At 33.5% G+C, this 22,997-nt stretch overlaps 1 protein-coding gene across 1 annotated transcript in view; it reads right to left on the bottom strand.

Moving 5' to 3' along the window:
* Positions 1–5,738: 5,738 nt before the first annotated feature.
* The window catches only part of LOC117109881 (gelsolin-like protein 1), a gene marked incomplete at its 3' end in the record, with an annotated part of 20,763 nt that continues 3,504 nt past the window's right edge, over positions 5,739–22,997 (bottom strand). Inside the window, 7 exon segments of the mRNA XM_033252328.1 lie at positions 5,739–5,834; positions 6,206–6,284; positions 7,576–7,748; positions 8,479–8,589; positions 10,201–10,440; positions 12,496–12,561; positions 13,390–13,652. Of these exon segments, the coding sequence (XP_033108219.1) occupies positions 5,739–5,834; positions 6,206–6,284; positions 7,576–7,748; positions 8,479–8,589; positions 10,201–10,440; positions 12,496–12,561; positions 13,390–13,632 (1,008 nt within the window).

Below are 22,997 nucleotides of genomic sequence, written 5' to 3' on the forward strand. Positions count from 1 at the left end.
TATTAGTGACAATTTTAGGAAAAAATGGCGGCCATTTTGAAACGGCTGGCAACCCCCCTTACGTATGAAAAAAAAAATGTTGCACATACTTTTTTTATTTATCTATGTCTACTCTACATCATATCCAATTTAAAAAAAATATAGCAAAAAAAAATGCAACCAACCAAAGTTTGCTGGACTAATGGTTGTCTTCTCTTCAAAAGAATTCTTATTCCTGTATTTTAACAAATTTCAATTCAAATAATAATAATTTAAAAGTCTCTTCTACACCGGTCGTAATTATGTATGTAAATATATTTAAACTTTAATAATTTAGATTAGGCTTATAGATAGAACATGGACCTATTAATAAGATCATGGATCTTATTAATAGGTCCATGGATAGAATACCCGATCGGAAGTGGAGGTCCCAAGTGAGAAGAGCATGCGCACATACTGTTGGAAGCACTGCTTCCATTCCAGTGTTAAATTGGCTATTCTGACGCCCACCACACGGTTGTCACAATAGCAAATTTAAATGCTCTGACTTCCATTGACTCACTGTATACGTGATTGGCTGATATCGAAGACCAGCCATGCGGAAATTATAAGCAGCTAGAGTACGATGCGATAGGCCCGACTGTGACAATATCCTAAGTACCAAAGTAGGCCAAACATTGAAAAACTTTGCTATTCCAATGAACTGTAGCATTCCACTCAAAAAATTAAGGTGTATAGAAGATCCTGACTAAGAAATGCTAAATAAAACGGAGAAACTGTACTACTATATTTTTTTTAATTTGTTTTAACCAGGGTATGCACTGCATACCTTGCTTGCCTTGACGGTCCGCCACTGATATAGAGCAATATAATATCAAAACTATATGTTTAAATAAAAGTTGGCTATAGCAATTTCAATTTAGTGTTAGATTATCATTGAACAAGTATTTGTGTCCTGTATTTAACGTGTTGCCAATTTTGAGGAAATAAAATAGTACAGTATCATTATAATAATATTGTGAATGTTTAAAACCTTTGGATACATAGTTATCATCAGCACCACCAAGCCAAATTGTACCGGCATTCTTGGGATTGGACACAGATTGATGGAAATCCACAACTTTGCTAGTAATAGACCCAAGAGGAGGGGGGAGGGAGAAGGGTGGGTTAGTAGGAAGGGAGCAAAGGTGAAGAGGGAGGAATCGATCAGTGAGGGTGCTCTAGCTGAGGTAATATGAGGTGAATTTTACCTACTTGAACATATTCCTTTTTGCAAACCTTCCCGCGGGGAACAACTTGGGTGGGCAAGAACTTTTTTGGGTGTACCCCTCGATATGCAACTGAACCATAACAGAAAAATTAACAAAATGATACAAATACAATAATACCAACCCATTACCATTTTATTGATCATGAGACATATATGAATTCATAGTGGATCGTGAGGAATATCAAACAAACAAACTGCTCATCACAAAGACAGTTTTTCTTGGTCAAACACAGAGGGCGCTATACTGCTTTAAAATAACAGAGTAACACCACAGTGCTTGCTGAATACCACAATTCCAGTGATCCTTAATCTTTCTAATGAAATTATTTGGGTTACTGTTAACTTTTATTTAATACACCTTTTCCACAGGAACCAGTAATAAAATTCAGTGAAAATATTAATATTTGCATGTTCGCATTGCTTAGTAACATCTAAACATAAGCATTATTTTGAAGCTTATACAGACATTTCAAATATTTGACAATAATAATGTTTAAATTTTCAAAAGTTTTACAAGTCTGTCCAATATTCAAAGATAAAGATATATAAAATGAAAATAAATTTACTTTCTTAATCTAAATTCTAAAACTATATGGTGGTCTATTTGTTAAGAGAGCCTAAGGCACTGTACAGATATCATGGTATGTATAATACTGTATATAACAGCATATATCGTACCCTCATATAAAAAATCTAGAGCTAGACAAATCCATAAGGAATGCTGAGATTGAAAGACAGTGATGACATATAAGAGAAAACAGTACTATTAAGATTGTATTTATAGTATGATGTAAACTAAATATCTATTTTATAAATTAAAGAAGGTATATTTTTTTTACTAGGCACTAGGGCCAATGCCCAACAGTGATCTTAATCACTCTTTAAAGTGAAAATCCAATCACAATTCCACAAGACAACAGGGGCTGTAAGGTATGATAAACTGGGTTTTATGTGAACAATTTTGGTACAAAGAAGTTCAAAAGCTTTGTTACATGATACATATTTGCCATCAAACCGACTCAGAAAAGACAACAAAATTGAAGAATGGCACAACTAACCATGGAAACAAATAATTAAATTAGTTTAATCATTTGTGTATATTAAAGAGATTTAAAAAAGGTGATAAGAAACATAATGATAATCTAGATCAAAATCATGATAATCATGATAATTATCAAGATCAGAATCATGGTAATCATGATCATAATGATAATCATGATCAGAATCATAATGATAATCATGATCATAATCAAAATAGCAATCATGATCAGAATCACAATGATAATCATGATCAAAATCACAATGATGATCATGATCATAATTTTCATATTACAGTTGAGAAAAGGGTTTGCATTTAACATCATCTTGATTAAATTTGATTTGATCAAGTTGGCGAAACCTTGCTATAATGAGTAGTTTGTGTAATAAAGAAATACAACTAATTTTCTAATGCATATTGAAATTTATTCTGGTTAACAAATAGCTATTATACACTTAACTGTTAGCTCTAAACAATTCACAATTCCTTAAATCTTACATTTGCACAAACAAAAAGATAAAAAACAACCCCTACAAAGAAAAAAAATTAAAGTACATTTACCCTGTTGGGCAGACAATTTGATGTACCCTGTAAGGTGTAAAGCCTGTCTCTTATAAACATATGGCTTGTGGAAGACGGCATGTCCTATATTTCAACAGGGTAAACAAGCATACAGCTCAACGGTAGGATTTCATTTATTTAAGTTAAGTGAGGCCAACAAAAATAATCGGGTCGCGTCGGGGTTGGCCTAGCCGATGGATCGCGTCTGATCTCAGGACATAGGGCCTGGTATTAATTTTTCTAATAAATTGTGATCTATAAATAGATTGAGGAAAATATTCAACAGTAAATGACAATGCAGGCCTTACCTAGGCAGCTTAGATTAGCCCAATGTAGGCCATAAAATGTATTTAAATCCTTAGCCTAGCTGCCTCTAATATGCATGAGATTTTTGTGTTTCGTACAAATCATTAATAAATACAATATATACTTTTTTCATAGCATTTTGTTATTGGAAACTATTGAATATCCCGACCCAGTAAATGCAGATGGAACAGTACCAACTGTGCGTAGACGTCCCCTATCAGAAATAGAGAAACCAAAACAAAACAGAATGTAAGTTAGGATAGTCATGAGTAGATTTTTCATATGATTGAAAAACGGTAACTGTAGGCCTACAGGGTTTGGTATACAGGAGTTGGTGCTGAAGTTTGTTACCACTTGTATTTTAAACTTGAATATTATTAAGAAAAGTAAATGAAGAGAATAATGTTGGCAGCATGTGCAATATAAAAAAAAAAACAATTGTAAAAATAAAGAATAACAATTTTAATAGATGCATAACATTGAGAACATTATAACTATTACTAAATTAATTATATAGCAATATATTTGAAATATAAAATTATATTACTTGTTTATCAATCTTTAGTTTTTATGTATTATTAAAAGGTTGCTGATACATTAAAGGTAAATAAATCCTTTTATCCTCTGTTTGAAAAACCTTTTCACAAGATATGAAATATTTTTGATGCTATGGGCTTTCCAAATACAAAAAGGTCTACACAAGATGTGTATACTGTATGAATAATTCCTTATGTATATTCAGGGCCGCCAAGAGGGGAAACTGTAACAGGCGCAAGGGTCGGTGTGGGCCTCCAGTTACGAGCGTGAAGCGCGAGAAAGATTGCGCGAAGGCGCAAACAATTTTTTTGATGGGGCCCTGTCAATCTGGAGGAGCCCATTATTAGGGGACCCACAACATTATTGAGGGCCCATGATAGTAATTATTTTTGAAAAATATATGGGGAAAAAATGCTACCTGCAATTTTTATGGGCCCTGGTAAACTAGGGCCCTGGGGATCTTTTCCTCCTCTCTTGGTGGCCCTGTGTAGATTCAAGCTATTTGTGTTGAATTTAAATAAAAGATGTATGTTAGATGTATGCCACTGCAAATTAAATCTGATCATTATGTTTCAATTACAGTATAAAGAAGCTTCTGTGTGTGTGGATTTTTGTTGTTGTCATTATTTAATTTGTTTTAATATTATTATCTTTACTGAACATATTTATATACAAAGCCATGTTGATTGGTGGATGGATGGATGGATTGGGTTAGTTAGTCCCTTTATATTTTAGTCTCAGATCAATGTACAGGAAATATGGCTCGATAGCAGTACAGTAGATAACTTTACAAAAGAAATAATACTGTACACTACATGAAATGCACTGGTTCAATGCCTTTTTGTTTTGATTGTAATTCTGCTACATAACGTTTGTCAACAACCGCGTGCTGAATGGTACAACAATGTTACAATTTTAATGCAGCATACGCAGTTTACAAAAAAAAACAAAAAAAAACCATATAGATTTATATAATTAATATGACTGGTTCTTCTGATTGTGTACATTTCTAAAATGTCCAGTGAGAAACATCGAATCTTATATAGCGATTATTTTAATTTTCATATGGCCTGGATGGTATAAGAATTAGTCAAAATATCATTGACAGATTTAGATAGCCTCCTGACTAGGCCGTGACGGTATCACTACCTACAGTAGGCCTCCCTAGGATACGCCTCCCTAGGCCTATTTGTACTCGAACCTGGGAGGGAGAAGCCAGATTGTGGACTTCAAGAACGGGAAGGCGTGAAATCCATGTTGAACCAGGTATTGAGATGTGTATAAGAGACAGACATTAATATAAATGTAGTTTCCTAATTTTTAAGTCGAAACCTTCCTGTGACCTTACCCCGATTTGCAAGAACAAGAAGAATCGATGAGATTTTATGCTGAAATCTCGATGTGAAACCAGTGAGATGAATAAGACTTCCACATCAATCGCCAGTAATTTCCATCAACTTTTAGTGTCATTATTTTAATTATATGAATGTATACTTGCAAATAGTAATTTAGACCTCTTTTTAAGACACTTTCTGATACATTTTTATGATTCGGCAGAAACGTAAAACAGATATTGTCCGGAATACCTAACAACCACTCTGTGCCCGCGACCGCACAGCCAGCCATGTTTTCTTCTACAAAATGATGTTGTTTGTGGGACCTTAGCAACAATATCCAAGGGGCGGGGCTTAGCGGAAAGGTCTATTACTACCTAGCTAACAAGTTTGAGTGCATCTATTTTCAGTAAAGTAGTGTACTTGCAATTTTCTGGTCCCCAGGTATAAGCTCATTACCTGAACTCCCCATACCAAACTGTTCAGCAGCTGTGGCGGTCCCAGTGGGGGAGAGCTGGCAGCCCCCATCCCCCGCACCGTCACCCCATCGGGGAGAAAAACCACAATTTGTTAAGAAATTTCCTACATTTCTAAATTAGTAAACTCTAAAATTGATTAAATAAGCCTTTGAAAAAACCCCCACCCCGTAGGGCAAATCCTGGCGCCACCCCTGTTCAGCAGCAATGTGGTGATATAAGAATTGAGGGCTTACATGAGCATATGCCAAAGCATTTGAACTTTCACTTGCATCAGCATCTTTTCCAATCCATACAATACACTCCTTGGTAGTGTCCACAATAAAGGCATCCTTTAAAAAAAAAAAGCAAGTAAAATATATTTAATTCATGAAAAAAAATTAGTTTGACACAAAATAATGTTTCAAGTTTCACAAATTCAATTTATGTTACAATATAAAAGTAAATGGTACTCTGTACTGGTGTGGGCATTTCTAATGCGCATTTTTCTTGTGGTTATAAAGCACAATTCTTTCCCTGGTCATTGGGGTCACATGCTTTTACGTGTTGCTGCTGGTAATCAGTGCAGCTACCCCACCAGGTACCCATTTGGACTCCTGGGTGAAGGGAAGCAATGCAGATAAAGTGCCTTGCTCAAGGACACAAGTGAAATGCAAATGTCCCTATAATAGTAGTACTATTAATTAATATTTAATAAACTTACATCAGATGCCAAATCCTCCCTCTTGAGTGTTCCTTCAGCAACCAGGGTGAATTCAAGTTTACCATTGACATCCTTTAACCTTAGATGTGAACATTAAAATGTATAAATTATAAATATATTATTATATTAATAAATGATAATTATTATTTTTATTAAATTTTTATTTGTTATTTATTCTTTATTTTTCCAATGAAACAATATACAGATCAAAATCCAAGATGGCAAGGAATGACCACGGTTAAAATAAACTTTGGCTCTCAAGCCAGTCATTCAATCTTAGAAAAAGAATAAAAAGAACAATACAAAAAATATAACTTGCTTAACTACAAAAGATTTGCAAGAGTTAAAATTTGAAATGAAGAAGGCAAATAAAATACAGCATACAATTTTTGCAAAATTGCAAAAAATATCGATACAAATATAATATATTATAACAATTAATCTGGTAATTATCATTAACTATAATTATAACGGATATAATATATAATTTCAAAAGGAATTGCACTTATTAGGATACAGATGTCATAGTTCAAAGTTCATCACTTACATTCTTTTCCATCAGAAGATAAATTGCAATAGATAAAAGAGCTGTACAAAAATTTCAACAATTTGCATTCTAAAATGTCAAGAATTTGTCAATAACTGTCAAGGGCCTTTCTTCAAGACAGCTATTAAAACCAATATCAGCAAAACAAATATAATCTCTTTTCTTACTAGAACTTAACCTGTTCTCATTGGATTGGAGCTCTTTACCACCAATATTGGGTTGGAGCAAGTAGTGCAACAAATTTAACCAACATGTAGCAACATCTTGCCTAGGAACCAAGTTGTTTTCTCGAGAAGAATAGTAATTAAGAATTTTATTGCAATTTTTTTACCGAAAACGTTTAATTTAGACTCTTCTACATCATAATAATTTTCACCAGCTTTCAATTTTATATTTTTTATTTTATTAAAAAAAAAAAACAATATTATTATCTTATTACATATTTATTCAAGTTTATCGAAACAAGCAATCGAGTGCTGAACATGTTAATAAATAAATGACAAATATTATATTACGACTATTCTAATTCTTTATATTTATATAAATTATTTATTTTTAAAATTTAATTTTTTTTTTTTGAAAATAAATGATTGTCATAGTTGGCTCTGTGACTGTCATAGACTAGTACTGGATCTCAGACTATTCACTTTGTAGCATAATTTTTGACCAATTACACCATTCGCCACTTCTAGACATGCTGTATGCTGGTGTATTTTCTCTTTATCATGACACCTCCCAACTTCTTCCTCCCCACCCATCCATCCCACATCATTCCCATATTCAAGATATGCCGCTAGTTGGCGTAGGCCTATTTCCTTCTTACCTGTGCATTGCAGGGAGTGAATCATCAGTCTCGTCATTGCATGGAATAAGTTCTTCATCAGGCAGTGCTTCATAGAACGAATGATTTGGTGGTATACTTTCTTCTTCGACGGTTTCACTCTTTGATTTACCACCACGTGAGGGTTTCAGTGTCTCCTGAATGTATGAACGAGCCTAATAAAAAAAAAAATTAAAAACAAATATAACTCACCTCTTCCTAACATTAGACCCATATGTACCACTCCGCTAATTTTTATGATCAATTGTTGGTTTTTTCATAACAGACAGGTGTGAATACATAACTTCCTTGGATGGCAGACAATTCAATTTGTAAATCAATCTACTTCAGGAATTTGAAATACAGGGATCCCAGAGGGACTTTCACAGATTTCAACCTCAGCCCCACCATGGTTGGGGCAGAGGCAAGAACAAATTATGGCACCTCTAGATAGCCGGAAACAGAACTCAAAGTCTTGAATATAATTTTCTTTTTTTCCCCACCTTTTTAAAAAAAATAATTTTGAAACACTTAGGGGGGCCCTGGCTGGCTGGGCCCTCTTAAATCTGCCACTGTACTTCATAGGCCTCTCTCCACCTCATAAGCCCATTGTAGTATCTCTAATAGTATAGTGCCATCTATAGTTAGGATATAGAGCGATCATATGAGCAGATCATAAATGGCATCTGTCATTGTGACATCATGGTTTGATGAGTTACTTGAATAAATGAATATACCAGAGTGTTATGTAACAACATTTGCAAGTCTTATTATTGTTGTCTACCCACAACACACATCCCAATACTCCACCTTGTAGGACCAATTACTCCACCTCATAGGCCTATTTACACCACCTCATAGGCCACATTACTCCAACTCATAGGCCACTTTGCTAATCAAATTTACCTTGAACTTTTCATCATAACTGCATTTTTTCCCGCACCATTGGTAAATTTCTAGACCTTTGTCAAGAATGAACACATCTTCAGAGTTAAGAGCCTTCTTTGTGAATTGAACCTGTAGAAATATATATATATATATAGATATTATTATTTTTGAATTTATTAACGACCATAGAACAAATGGGTTGTTGCAAAGAAAAGTTAGAAGTGATTGGAAGCTAGTGAAAGAACATTTTCCAATGGTTCTGAAACTGGAAAACAGAGCGGAAACATTTTGAGAAGGCCCAACAAAAAAAATTCTTGTGTTGGCCACGTTTTGAGAAAATCCAAAAAAAATGTGTAGGTCAGTAGGAAAAGTTTTTTTTTTTTTTTAGCAATAATGTGTTTATCCCCAAAAAGTAGAAAAATATACAAAAATACAACAAAAACCATTTTAAAATCTATATTGAAGAGCAAAACTATCGCATAACACTGGCGCATCACCTACCATCCACCGAGTCTATCCATTATGGAATAAAGGACAGACTCGGGTTAGATATCCAGGCCTGTAACCGAGGGAGTTTGGGGAAACTTTCACCCTTTTGAACAGCTTACTACTGTAGTGGTATTTTATCATAATCTTTTTCTATTAAAGAAACACTTCTGAGTTAAACTTGGCCTATAGGAAATTCCCTTCACATGAACCCGCCGTTCCAAGTTTCCGATTTGATTGCCAGTTATGATTTATCTTTAATTCGGTTACTTGACTGTAATTTTGTAAGATCTTATAGGGTCTTCTCGTGGCAAGTGTCTCTACACTAAACCAGGGCTAATCAATGTAGAATATTATAAAAAAAAGTTGTTTATTTTTGCAATTATTTTAGTTGAAAATAAATGTGTTATCTATCAATCAATCAAATCACGAGTCTCCCAAATTTTCATACAATTTTCCAGTCTCTAAAATTTTGTCAAATACTCCAAAATTGTCAGAAAAGAACCCTCAAATACCAAAAACGGTTAATTTAGTGGCTTTTTGGTACCAATAATTGAGTATTGTCCCTTGTCTACGCGTGGCGTGAGCGTTCTACTGCTGTAAAAAGTAAATAGACTGACTGAGGCTGGTTAAGTAACGTTGAAGTGTTATCTTTGGAAATGTTGCTAATGTTATTTTTGGAAAAGTGCATAGCTTAAGTACTGTAGTGAAAATTATTTACTACTTGGTTTTTCTTGTTGTTAAGCGTATAGAGGCTTTTGCGAAATGTGCTATTGAAGAAATTATTATTATTATTACTATTATTCTTATTATTATTATCCTTTTTTTTCTCGAGCAAGTTCTGAATCGGTTCATCCAGGACTTGCTGTATAGTGCACTGTATGCAATTTGAAATTATGTCTTTTTAAAATTTGAAAAGCTATACAACCAAAATATGTTTTTATGATTTAAAGGGAGACAAATAAATTTCCTTTTATTTTGTATCGATTGTAAGCATTCACAAAATAGACCTTAGAATTCAAAGGCAAGAACAAAGCTACTAAATGTGTCAGTTTCTCCAAACTAAGAACATTACATAGACCATATCAGTCTGTTGATAATAACAGAGAGCGACACTGATTCTGGAAGTCTTCATGAACTATTTCTTCAGGAGTTATTTAATCAGCAAATTTTTTTTTATTACCATTTTTTTAGGCAGATTGTGCCCTTTAAAAATCTTCATATACAGTGTATTATTATTTAACTTCAACATACCTCTTTTACGCTAATCTTCTTCCTCGATTCCTTCTTCACCTGAAACAAGCGTGGGTTGTATTTCTCGGGCTCTACATGCCTGAAACCGGAGTCTGCCCCACCTGACATAATATTTAATGTTTTGAAGTAGCTCTTGAACATTTCTGATTCATAATTTTGAACTTCCCTGTGTTGCACTGGTTTATCATCAAGAAGGGTGTCCAATTCAACAGTTTTGTAAGCAGCAGTGCCATACTCATCCTGTAAATACAATTTCAAGAATAGTTTTTATACCTATAATGAAGATAATGGTACATCTTCATTGAGATTTATCATGAACATAATCTGGGGAGTTGGGGCACCACTGCAGCAAATTAGTTCCGCAGTGAGTTATGAAAATGTATGTCTAATAATAATTTTTCCTTGTTTATATTATCTTGCTACAGAGCATGTCATCTATTATACACTACTCAAAATATATGGTTTGTTAAAAGACAAATAGGAAGATGACTTTCTGTCTACAAGGGCATTTTATATTATGCTCCCATGTGACTGCATCACTGAAGACATCAGTGGTAGGTATTGTATCCCTTAGCAAAAGCTGTGGCATAAATATCACTATATTATTATACAGTAGGTTGTGATAGGGCTAATATCTTTGGTTGAGGTTTCAAAATTATTATTATTACAATATCCAAGTTCTTTAAGCTCTTCTCTTGAACAAGAAAGACGTGGTGGATGCAGAATTCAAAATCAAGGGGGACTTCCACAGATGTAGATTCTAGACCTCTTCAGCCCATGGTTGGGTCTGAGTTAAGAAAATGTATTATTATGGCATCTCAAATAATGGCCAGAAATGGCACTCTCAAACCATAATTTTCCCTTTTTCTCCATTTTTTATTTTATTTTAAAAATTTAGTTGGGGGGGGGGCAAAGTGGGGGAATATTCATAAACTGATTAACAAATTCAGTGGAAAACTAGGAGGAAAAATACATCCGAGAAATACTGGGGGAAAGATAGCAACCCTAAAAATTAACGCCGGCATTCTGCAATGCCGACATAAACAGGGGCGTCTAGCTAGTATTGTGGTAAACTCGGCAGGATCGCTGTGAACACATCATTAAACTTTATTCTTAAAGAAAGCAAGTTATTTAATGCCTTTTATGTTGTATGAGTAATATGTGAATAAAATCAAACTTGATTGCGTGTTTCATGCTTTTATATTGTTTTTACATGCACTTTTGGTCTGACACTTTTTTTCACTACACTACACTACACATTCTTCGTGGTCACGATTCAACTTGCTGGTCGGTTGTTGTAAACATCAGGTCTTGCCTCCTAAACTCTGCCCGCTAATTGGTTACTTTTTTTTGTGGGGTCGTGGATGGGCAAACATGTGCTTGGCTGTGATGACGTCCAATAGCCCAAAGTTTCATAGATAGTAGTGCTTGACAGCTTGCATACAGGAACAAGCTCAATGTAAACTGATAAATTTTTAAGCAGATTTAATAAAACAAATAAGACACCTTCGTGGTTTTGTTTAAGAGTCAAATCTAAATAAATCTAAATTTCATTCTCTACAAATTTCCTCTATAGTCAGTAACATGTTTTTTGAGGAATGAGTGAAGCTATGTATTTGTAATTTACACTGATGAATCTACGACATCCAATTATCTGAATTAAACGTCTTACTGAAAAAGAGTCAGCCATCATAGAAACTAGTTTTGAGTTCCGTCTCTATTTGGGACTAAACTGGCTGTACTAACGGTTCATTCACAGGGTGTTGTTATAGACCTAGTTGTTAATTACTAGACAGCGATTATTATTGCATTATTTCGTCCGGAAATCGTTGTTTAAACTGTTCAGTTTGTAGTATTAAACGTTCGGAATATGGAGATCCGGTTTTCGGAAAGTATTTAATGAAAGTAACAGTAATAGAAATGGTTCCGCAACTTGAAAAAAAAATCGGTTTAGGGAAAATTAGGTTTTTTGGGCATTCGGAATTCGGAGATTCCACTGTATTTTATTTCTACAGTTAGTTTCATTTTATTCATCATCATAATATTTTAAAACATTTTTCAAAATTTTATCAATAATAGTTGTGATTATTACGTAGGCTAGGCTCTCAAGCTTGATTGGGTGACTTGAAAAGACGTTCATTACTGCTACAACAGGTCAGCATGGCTTGATTTCAGCTTCTAAAAAATGCTGACGTTATAACTGGCGTCAATTTTAAAGCGCTGGCGATTTTAATTTTTTTTTCCCCGACACTTTTTTCCTAATTTTGAGGGCTGAGATAGTTGGTGGGTACATACCTGTGTGGAATTTTTGCCAATCCAAAAATGAACATCATACAGTAATTCTTCATTATCTGGTTCTTGCTGAAAGAAATTCAATTCAGAATTCAGATAAAAAGAAAAGAAATTTTACAGCATTAAATATTGTAAGTTGTCAAGTCACTAGACAGATTACATTATCTAAACACTCTGTGAGTGCATGACGACGCTACACCATCTGCTGGTCGTTGGCAGCAGCCTTAGCGGATAACCATGTGCATGCATGTCGTTACGTTGCTCATGGGATTGCGTCGGTCAATGACCATTGGCGGCATGTGCGCCTTCAGTTTTAGACATACACTATCTGATGAAACAAGTCTGATCAAACAAATACTACAGAAAAAAGCATGATTACAAATCAAGGCCCACAGTGGGAGGGAGAATCCCGTAAATTGAGTGCCCCGTAAATTGAGTGCCCCGAACTTCCACGCGCAGGCAGTGCCGTATGTAGGGGGACTCATGCCCCTCCCCCACCAGTCGCGTCCCCAAAAATCATGGTCAGGTAGTAAAAAATCACCCTATTTTGCAAATTAGCACCCTTCTACTGATCATCAAGGCCCCCTCCACTACAACTTTGTGCCCCCCATCAGCACCCTCATTTCAAACTTCTAGATACACCACTGTGTGCAGGCATATACCTTCTGGAAACTATCCCATTTTCCGAAAACACATGATGTTGGTATGTTTTCCCTACTTTTCTTTTATTGTCTCTCTGAACTTAATCGTTCATGGGTGGAACATACACTGATGATGTGCCAACTCTGATTTCACTGACAGTGAGATCTGATTGTGACTGTAAGTGGCTTCTTCCAAATCCCCTGTAAGGTATGCTCCGCCTAATGTACTAAATTAAACTGGCTTTTTCATACATACATAGGTGTTCAGGATAATGTAAGAATCACCATCATAGAAAGATCCATATTGGTTCTTGTCCCAGTGAGTAACTTCAAACTTAACAATTCGCCAGATCTGAAGGCCAGTTTTTTCTCCTGCCCCCTTCCAGGCTTCTTCCGTCATTGCAGACTCTTTCTTCACCTCTCTATCAGTATCACTGCCAATGAGGGCCATGTTAGAATCCTTCCAGTCATATTCTTTGGCTTTGACCAATCCAGTCATGATGAGATTTTTGTGTTAAACTATGGAAACAAAAATTGAATATATTTTTAAAATATAATATAATTTTTTTTAATAGTTTGTGTTACCAATAATTGTAAAAAGAAAACAAGCCATAGTTTATAAAATTTAAATTAATAATTCTAGTAATTACTTGTAACCACGCCCTTTTACTGTTATGTCACCATCAAACATGAATACCATATTTAAAACACAAACCAACTTTACAGAATTATAAAGTCTGAAATAGAAAATTCCCTACATTAGAGCTGACAGAAAAAAATGTTATTATCACTCCCTCCCTCATCAAAAATTTTGGAAATTTTGATGTGGTAATAAAAGATATTTTGTTTTTTTACCTCATAAATTTTTTTAGCAACATATCCTGTGGTATGCGGAAAGTCTGTATCAAACTATGACGCAGACATTATATGAGCATTTTGTGAACATTTTAAATGCAAAACACTTTACCCAAACATGCAAATGTGCATCTTTGTTGTAAATATATGTTAAGGTTCAAACAGACATTTTTTTAGAGTGATAACCTATTATTTTTTTTCTGTACTAAATATGATAGGATATCCAGAAATACAACAACTTTATTAAATAACCGAAAGGTCCACTGATTAATCTCAGATAAGAAAGTATAATACATACTCCAAGTATTGAAATACACGATGGCGTGTATTTCAATACTTGGAGTATGTATTATACTTTTTTATTAAATAACATTCACCATATAAGGTAAAATGAAAATATTTTTTGCATCTTAGAACTAATACTATACTATATACTATAAAATATACATGAATACTGAAATGTACAATACTGTAGAGCAAAGTATTTAATATAATGTGAATTCAAGGCCAGCAAGTGTGTAGGCAAGGACTGTGCTTCTATAGTTGGATGGACAAATACATACTAAACAGCTTATAGAATACAGGAACTAGGAAGAGATATAAGCCCACAATTGAGCTGTAAACCAACCAATAACAAAGGACAGACTTGTATTAACATATGACAGACAATTTCCACGCATACAAAATAAAATGACCAAATATGGTGTTGAACTGGTATTTCAAGTTTTGTAGCATATTATAGTGTGTTGGTTGTTGTTTAGTTAAAATATATTTTTATGTGTGCTTAAGTGTTGGAAGGTTATAAGCTGAAGTCAAGTACAGATCTGTTTTAACATTAGACAGTATGCCTAAAATTCATAACAAAAACGAAACCTCAAATTTTAATAAGTTATAACAGAAAAACAGGAAGATATAAAGTTACTGTACTATATAAATTTGGAGGCTGATTTCCTAATAGACAATTTTACTACAGTACCACTATCAAACATATACTCCCCACTTACACATTTTACATTGTACTATATGGTATACCACACCAATATTTAATTTTGTTGTTCCCTAGTTGTAATACAATATACAGGATACATAATTGACTTTGTTATTCTTTTTATTATTTCCTTACAAATATTATATATCATAATAATTATTTTTAATATACCAACAATATTGTATAGTGTTCTTTATATTGATGTTGTTGATCAAACCTCATTCTGATATACTGTACAGTTGGATTATTATATTCCTTACTGCTGCTAAGACTCCTTTCAGCCCTCTGTACTCCAGCGCAGAAATTTACCAACAAATTTCAACATCAGTTAAAATTAAAATATTCTACCAATGATATGGCCAAATAAAAAATTAATTATTAGCTTCACCTCTGGGATTTGAAAACATTTTTTGGTGAGGGTATTACTATCATATATACTGTATTAGTTGTAAACAGGCTGGTAAATACCAAGTTTGTTAATTACTACAGTATATAAAAAGAAGTAAAATGAGCGTTTACCGTATTATGTATACTTTTATTTGATTTATATTTCCACCTCTGTTTGATAATCTTTCAGATCATGATTATTTTTATTTTCCATAGAAAAATAAGATGTTTCACGAGGCTCCAAAATTTGATGAGGATGGGGACATGAAATTAGCAATTCATTTTATTTGTTCAAAAATATTTCATTACTAACAAAATACATGTACTGTACTGACATTTTGTTTCCCTGAAGAGTATGAAAACCTATTTAGTACAGTGTATATCATAACACGGAAAACATCCTTGGATAAAAATGTATCAATCTATCTTTTTTTTTTAACGAAAATTTACGGTACAGAATATGATAATTAAAAATTTTTCTATGTTGTGCTAATCATGTTGAAATTCAATAATTATTTAATATGGAAATTCAATATTGAATTATTTATAATTTCTTTTAAGTTAATTGGCTTTTAATGAAAAATCAGAATGAAAAACAATCTATTTTTTGTTGTGCCTAATTAACTTGAACAGCATTCAATATTTTAATTATTAAATTTGTATACTAATTAAAGTTTCAATGAAAACTAGAGTGGAAAATTAAACATTCCTCACCAATTAAGATACATAATATTATTATATTATTCTTAATTTCTCTGTATAAGTCATTAAATTAGCTATAATACAACTTATAATTTTTTGTATTAAAATGTCTTTATTAAATTTAGTGAAAATTGAATTGTTTAATCAGTCTCTCATTTAAGTTTAAAACTTTTTGTGATAAATTTCAATTGGGAATTCCATAGTTTAATTTATTTTCAGGGCTTTTCGATATACAAAATATCAGACTACTTTAAGTAGGTCAAGGCTCATTAGCATATTGATTCAAGAGGATATTTTCAAAAGGTCATATTTAATTTATTAAGTGTATACACGCTGTATTTATTGAATTAAAGCTTTATATGTGATCCATGAATGAATTTGTTAGACATTTTATTTCATTGCGTGTGACCCATTAACATGTACATAAATTTTGCAATTAAATGCTAATATTTTTTAGGGTTTTTAATAATTTTGCCAGATAGGTCTTTAATAACAAACTAAATTTTAGTGCTCATCCCATCAATAAAATAAATATAATATATTAATAAATATTTTACACATTTTTTTGCTTTGATTATGTTTTTGTGAACAGAGGCATAGGCAGGTTTCATCCTAGGTGAAAATTCCAATTAAAACTCAGTGGGCATTCTAATTTGCTGCAATGGGTGGGAGAGGGGGTGCATCCATACCTCTACATCCCCCAGCCCATTCCCGGGAAAAGATTATTGTAAGCACCTCTTACTGTGAACTAAAAACAGAAATATAACCTGTGTGTAAAGAAACATAGGAGGTGTTGGGTAGGGATAAGTTTCCTGTAACCTAACAAGACATCCATTGCCAACAGTATGTGAGGAGAGCCTATCTAGTGGTAGCTTTAGAGTGGATGGGACCATCTAACTTCGGCTTTGAATGAAACGCAAAGGCCTTACATTTCCAGTACTGTACACACTTATTATTGGTGCATTTAAAGTTAAACTTGTATTACATTTGAAAATAACAGGGGAGGTTTATCTTAACTTTTGGCTCAAATTACCCCGCTCGCCCCTGGACACAGGAAAGCCTTTCCTTCCTACTGTAGGTTATGGCTCAGGGAGTCCTATGACCTATCCAACTAGTTTAAATGGGCAAAAGTGAATGACACATGGGAAAACTAATGTCACTAAAGATAACAGGCCAACAGTGTAGCATAGAGTAATTTCTATCTTTCAATTTTTCAGTATACTGTAACTTGAATTTGTTTACATTTTAATTCTTTTGAGCCATCCTTGAAATTGTTCAGCCTCAATGATCACGACACGATAATATCCTTCAACCTTTACTGTTTTTGTGAGGGGAGCTATAAACTTGTTCACTGGGGAATTCAAATGCTGTTGTTTTCAACAAAGAATGGATTCAATTGGATTTACTCCTTTTCACTGAAAAATGGGTCCAACAAATGAGGTCAACAATGCTAAATCAGAAATGTGTATCAAGTATTTACACTGGCCCTAATAACTCAAACATCTGGTTGCATTACCAAACACCTTTAGCCTCTGTAAATGAAATATCACTCAGTCTTCAGATTGAAAATCATGTGTTGGTCATTTAAGAATGGTATCCAGAATAGGAAATTGGAAAATAACGCAATGATATTACCATCTGCATTTAAGCAATTTGATAAATTATTCAACAAATTCTTGATAAACCATCAATTGCACTACTAATATGATTAATGAATGACAGAATCAATCAAAATTTTAAAAGGAAATTTCAGAGAGATTTTGTACAAACAAGCAAAGAACTCAATTGACAAGAAATGTTTAATAGCATTAAGTACATCCAGGCCAAGATGTAATTGGGAAGCCTACAAAATGAAGACACAATGCCAAATAGATAAATACATAAATCAATGACAGTGAATGTAAGGATATATTTGGGCCAGCATATTAAAGAACGTCAGTACAGCTTTACTACATTTGCTTTTTGTATACTGTAGTGCGCATCTATCTGAAATGAAAGATTGACTATTTTAGTCCCTACAAAAATAAGACCTACCTTTTCCTGTGAATGCAAGACTATCACAATAACCTAAATACTGCAATGAGCCAGATTCGTTCAATATTTAGCTCAAATGAAATCAAATTCCAACGAATACACCTAGTAGTTACTAATAAGATAGCAATTTGATTAAAAATACATTTTATTTTATAGTTACAACTTTAAATTCTCAAAATAAAATCTAGGCCAGCAGATTTACATGATACAAATTTATATTATAAAACTTTAATCTCAAAATGATTTTAACTTACAAAAATATGTATAAGAACGTTAAGATCCGATTTCTGACTGGGTGTGACTACTACGGGAAATAACAACACCGGTAAAATGCCTGTTGAGTTTGCACAAGTGACCTCACATGACCTAGACATGTATAGGTAGTGTACGTGGGTGGCCAGTTATAGGCAGTCACTGATTCATCACTTCCCTTAAAATTTCAGCTATACGTGTAGAACACTTTAGAATTAACAGCATTAAAGTCTCACTAAGTTCTTGACCTAATATTTCATTCAAATCCAATTTTCTCTCAAAGCCTAAAATTCATGGAACATGTTTTTAAAAATTCAGTCTAATACTGTACTGTATGCCTGACAAATGACAAGTTATATCCAATATCAGATTTTTTTATATTAAATATTGGATTGACTTTAAACTCTTCAAAGTACTATAGTGTATATGAACATGCATAATTCAGTCATTCTATTTATAGCTTGCTTTAAAACAGAATGAAGCCATTCAAATATGGGGAAAAAGGAAATTTATTCAATCTTTCATAAATATTTATTTTCTCTAAATTATTACCAAAATAAACTACAACATCAGAGATAATTACAAAACATATCAGCCTAAAATAGTTAAAAATGACTTTTTTGGCTGTTATGGAACTGAATATATTAAAAATGCAGTCTCAACCGTAAAAGGAATGTATCCATATAAATTTAACACATCATACTAAATGTATACTGTACATGCTGACACAATGTGCATAATAAATGCAAAGTGAAGATTTCAAGTATGTTATAATGGGTTCGTCAAGTGACAGTCTCATACGAATATTATTGTCTATCAAGTGCTACTGAAGTGGAGACTATACTGAAGTCTACATAGACAATGCATTTCATTGTCATTCATCTTGAATATTTACATTACATCACTATATAAATTTGATTGTAGTTGGATTGTTGCAGGTACAAATTTGCTTTGTATTATTACTGGATCACATCTACAATATATTATTATAATACAATTATAATCTAACAAATACAGGTAGATGTTCTTAACTACAGGTCATACTGTATATGATGATGCTTGCCCTTCCAAACCAGCATCAGAGACCAAAAAATAAAAATTAAGTTTTCAATATTCTTATTTTTCACATTGCTTTAAAATGATGGGTCATTTATTGAAATTGATACTATTGCCATTTAATAATGAGATACTGTAATAAAGAATGCATGGTACGTGAATGTGCTTAATTTTACTACCAGTTTCTTTAGGCTGTATTTGCAGTATAATTGACTTTCTACCAGTGCTCATTGTTTTTTAGAGACAATTATACTGCTTGTAATTATCAGAAAAATCACTAATGAAGATTTTTAAGGTAATTAAAGTGCAGTTCTCCCTCCAATTAAAAGAACACTTGGATGAGCACCAATCTTTTTATCTTAATGTAATTATTTTTCTAATTAAGAGCAAAGCTAATAAACACCTGAATCCCTTAAAGTGGTCTTTAGTAAAGGGAGACGTGTATTCGTAAGTGTCAACTTATCACGGAAAACACCCTTCAAATGAAACTTTAAAGTCTAAGCAAAGCCGATATAGCAAATGAATAAAAGTATTATGGCTTCCCTGTACCACAGTAAACTACAGGTATACAATTACTGCCACATAACTCTTTAAATTCTAATTATGCAGTTTAACATTTAGCGACAATACGCTGGTTTTGGGATGGCAAGCCTCATACAGTATATGAAAACAGTCTGATAATAAATTTTTAAAAATTAGGAAATTATAATATTTTGCTTATGATTAAAAAAGTGATATTGCATACTGACCACAATGACGTTATGAAATTGTAAAGCTGCTTAGAAGGAGGATTAAGGTATTAGGCTTTTAGATAGATTGAATTTTCAATTATATTTGCTTGTATGTAGTAAATAGACAGGTGCGCTTAAACCACTTTTACACAAAAGCTTAACACACACAAAGAAATTGCAGAATGTTGCAGAAATCTTGCAAGTTTACCTATACCTTGAGCAACTACTGTATGCTATACTGCTGAGGATCTATTAACAATCTACACTACAAAACCCAACCCCACAGTATGGAGGCCAGTGGATTTCTGTCCAAGTTTACCGTCTGTTGTGCAACAACCAACTTTATAGTTATATTTTATAGGCTGAGAGCAAAGATTGTATGCATTTCATGAAAAATTTGCATTGAACATAATTGCAATTATTGTAGATAAAACATTAATGAAAATGCAAAAGATACAGATTAATAATTACCAGTTTATTAATATAAATACATACAGTTGCATCATATTGTACTTTAATTACTGCACTTTAATTACCTTAAAAATCATCATTAGTGATTATTCTGATAATTAAAAGAAGAATAATTGTCTCTAAAAAACAATTAGCACTGGTAGAAAGTCAATTATCTGGTACAGCAGTAAAATTGAGCACATTCACGTACCATGCATTCTCTATTACAGTATCTCATTATTAAAGGGAAGCTATTATCTAATATGCAGATGAGCATACAGTAGCAATGTAAATTTCGTCAGGAATCAATCATTCAGTCAGTTACGAATAACTGTGTGTAAATATACTAACAATAATTTAATACCGGAATTAAATAATAAATACTAGTAGGCCAACAGGTGGAGAACTGGGGCAGATCCAGAGAAGGAGGTGGGGTGTAGACAAAAATCTATCCCTTTTTTTCTCCCAGAATTTTTCCCCTGGAGCAGTCTTTAAATTAAAGCAGAAAGTGCTATAGAAAAAATAAACGAGGATAAGAAAAAGGAAAAGCAAAAAATAAACAAATGTGATCTTGATTACATGTCCCTTGAACATACTGATGATGGAACACATTCTAAGGGAAGGGGAGATGGAACATATATAGTAAATCTCAAACAAAACTTTAGGGCATATGTTATACACATGACCCATGACCCACCAAAAGTCATGCAGTTGCATAATCTTCAACATAATGAAGCCAGCAATTTAAGTCAATTGATGTACACTAGGTCATAGTAGAACAAAAACTATCACAGGCAGCTGGCGTCAATGAAATAATGTTTATGGTTTTAAATGAATTATTCATCAAGGGCCACATTTCAAATTCTCAATAACACTGCTTTATTAATATTGATAGCATAATTTACTAAAAATGTTTACTAAAAAAGCAGATAAAGATGTAACTTTATGTAATTTTGTTTATTCAAAATATTAGACAGTTGCATGGTAACGCTAAACTTTCCCTTTTGTATGAAAATCTCCAGAAAAACAGGCCTAATTTTTCTGGATTTATACAAAAAGAAATAATAAATAATATTGAATTAGATTTTAAGCATATGGTTTGAAGTTTACACAATGTTTAAACACAAAACAGCTATTAAGCCATAGTGTTAATTATACAGTATGTTTGTACAATATGTGTTCAAATATGGTAGGATTGAGGTGGGAGGGTAAAAAAATCATTTGGCCTAAATGATTTTGGGTTGAAAGATGAGAGAGCTTCACACACACCACTGGCTAAACCAAACTGATAGATGGGTAACAGATATACGCAGCACAAAAAGGAGGCGATAAATACATAGTGGAGATAAATAATAATATGAATAATAGATGGATTTATATAGCGCAAATAAACGACGCCTCTATGCGCTCGGGACTGGATGTTGCAGTTTTCAATAACTTTCTCCTCCCCTGAGGGTCACTTCATGTCATCTGCAGCCAGTAAACTACAGGCACACTTTCATCTGTCCATGACGGGGCCAAGTGAACCAGTACACCGGGGTAACCCGCTACTCATCATCTCGAAAGATGTACTGGGTTCTTTAAAGTGCCCATGAGCATTTGTGTACACTGGGCCTACGATTTATAGTCCTTATCCAAGAAGACTTGTTCCACCACCAGAACATCTGGTTGCATTACCAAACACCTTTAGTTTATGCTCACACGAAAATATTGTTTTAGAGCAATAATATAAATCACCGTATTTATTCGATAAATACCCGGGGCGTTTAATGTTGAGAAGGGTTTTTGAGCCCGGGAAGTTTATCTGAAAGGAGGTGTTTATTTTTTTGGTGTCAAATGGATATGTATACCAGTGGCGTATCTAGGGAAGGACGTGGGGGGCACGCCCCCCGCAAAAATCAATCAGGCCCCCCAAAAAATCACGGTCAAGTTGTAAAAATCACCTAAAATCACCATATTTTGCGAATTAACGCCCCCCCCCCCCAACTTGATCATCAAGCCTCCCCACTTCACCTTCGCACCCCCCCCTCCCCCTCTAGATACGCCACTGACGTATACTCTAATAAAACACCCCTTAATTTGACTGTACTGTACATATGGAACTACAACACATAATTACCATCAAAATGTGTTATTACAATGCTACATGATCCAGTGACGGTGCCAGGGTCTGCCCAACGAGGCCTTTGTTGAATAAAACAAGAAACAAAGAGTATGCAATATACTGTAACCATCTAATTTATTTTCAAATCTTTATTCTTCAAAGTGAAATTCTACATTTTGGAAATTTTGCATACAATCTGTCAACCACGTTGTCAAGGTTGCTTCCCCTATCACATTGTATTCCAAGCATCATGAGGCTTTCCAAACGATCATTTGTCATAACAGAATGCAAATTATTGGGCTATT

This window comes from Anneissia japonica, unplaced genomic scaffold (assembly GCF_011630105.1).
Source record: "Anneissia japonica isolate Jap-2015-1 unplaced genomic scaffold, ASM1163010v1 scaffold585_len4108843_cov191, whole genome shotgun sequence".
Lineage (NCBI taxonomy): Eukaryota > Metazoa > Echinodermata > Crinoidea > Comatulida > Comatulidae > Anneissia > Anneissia japonica.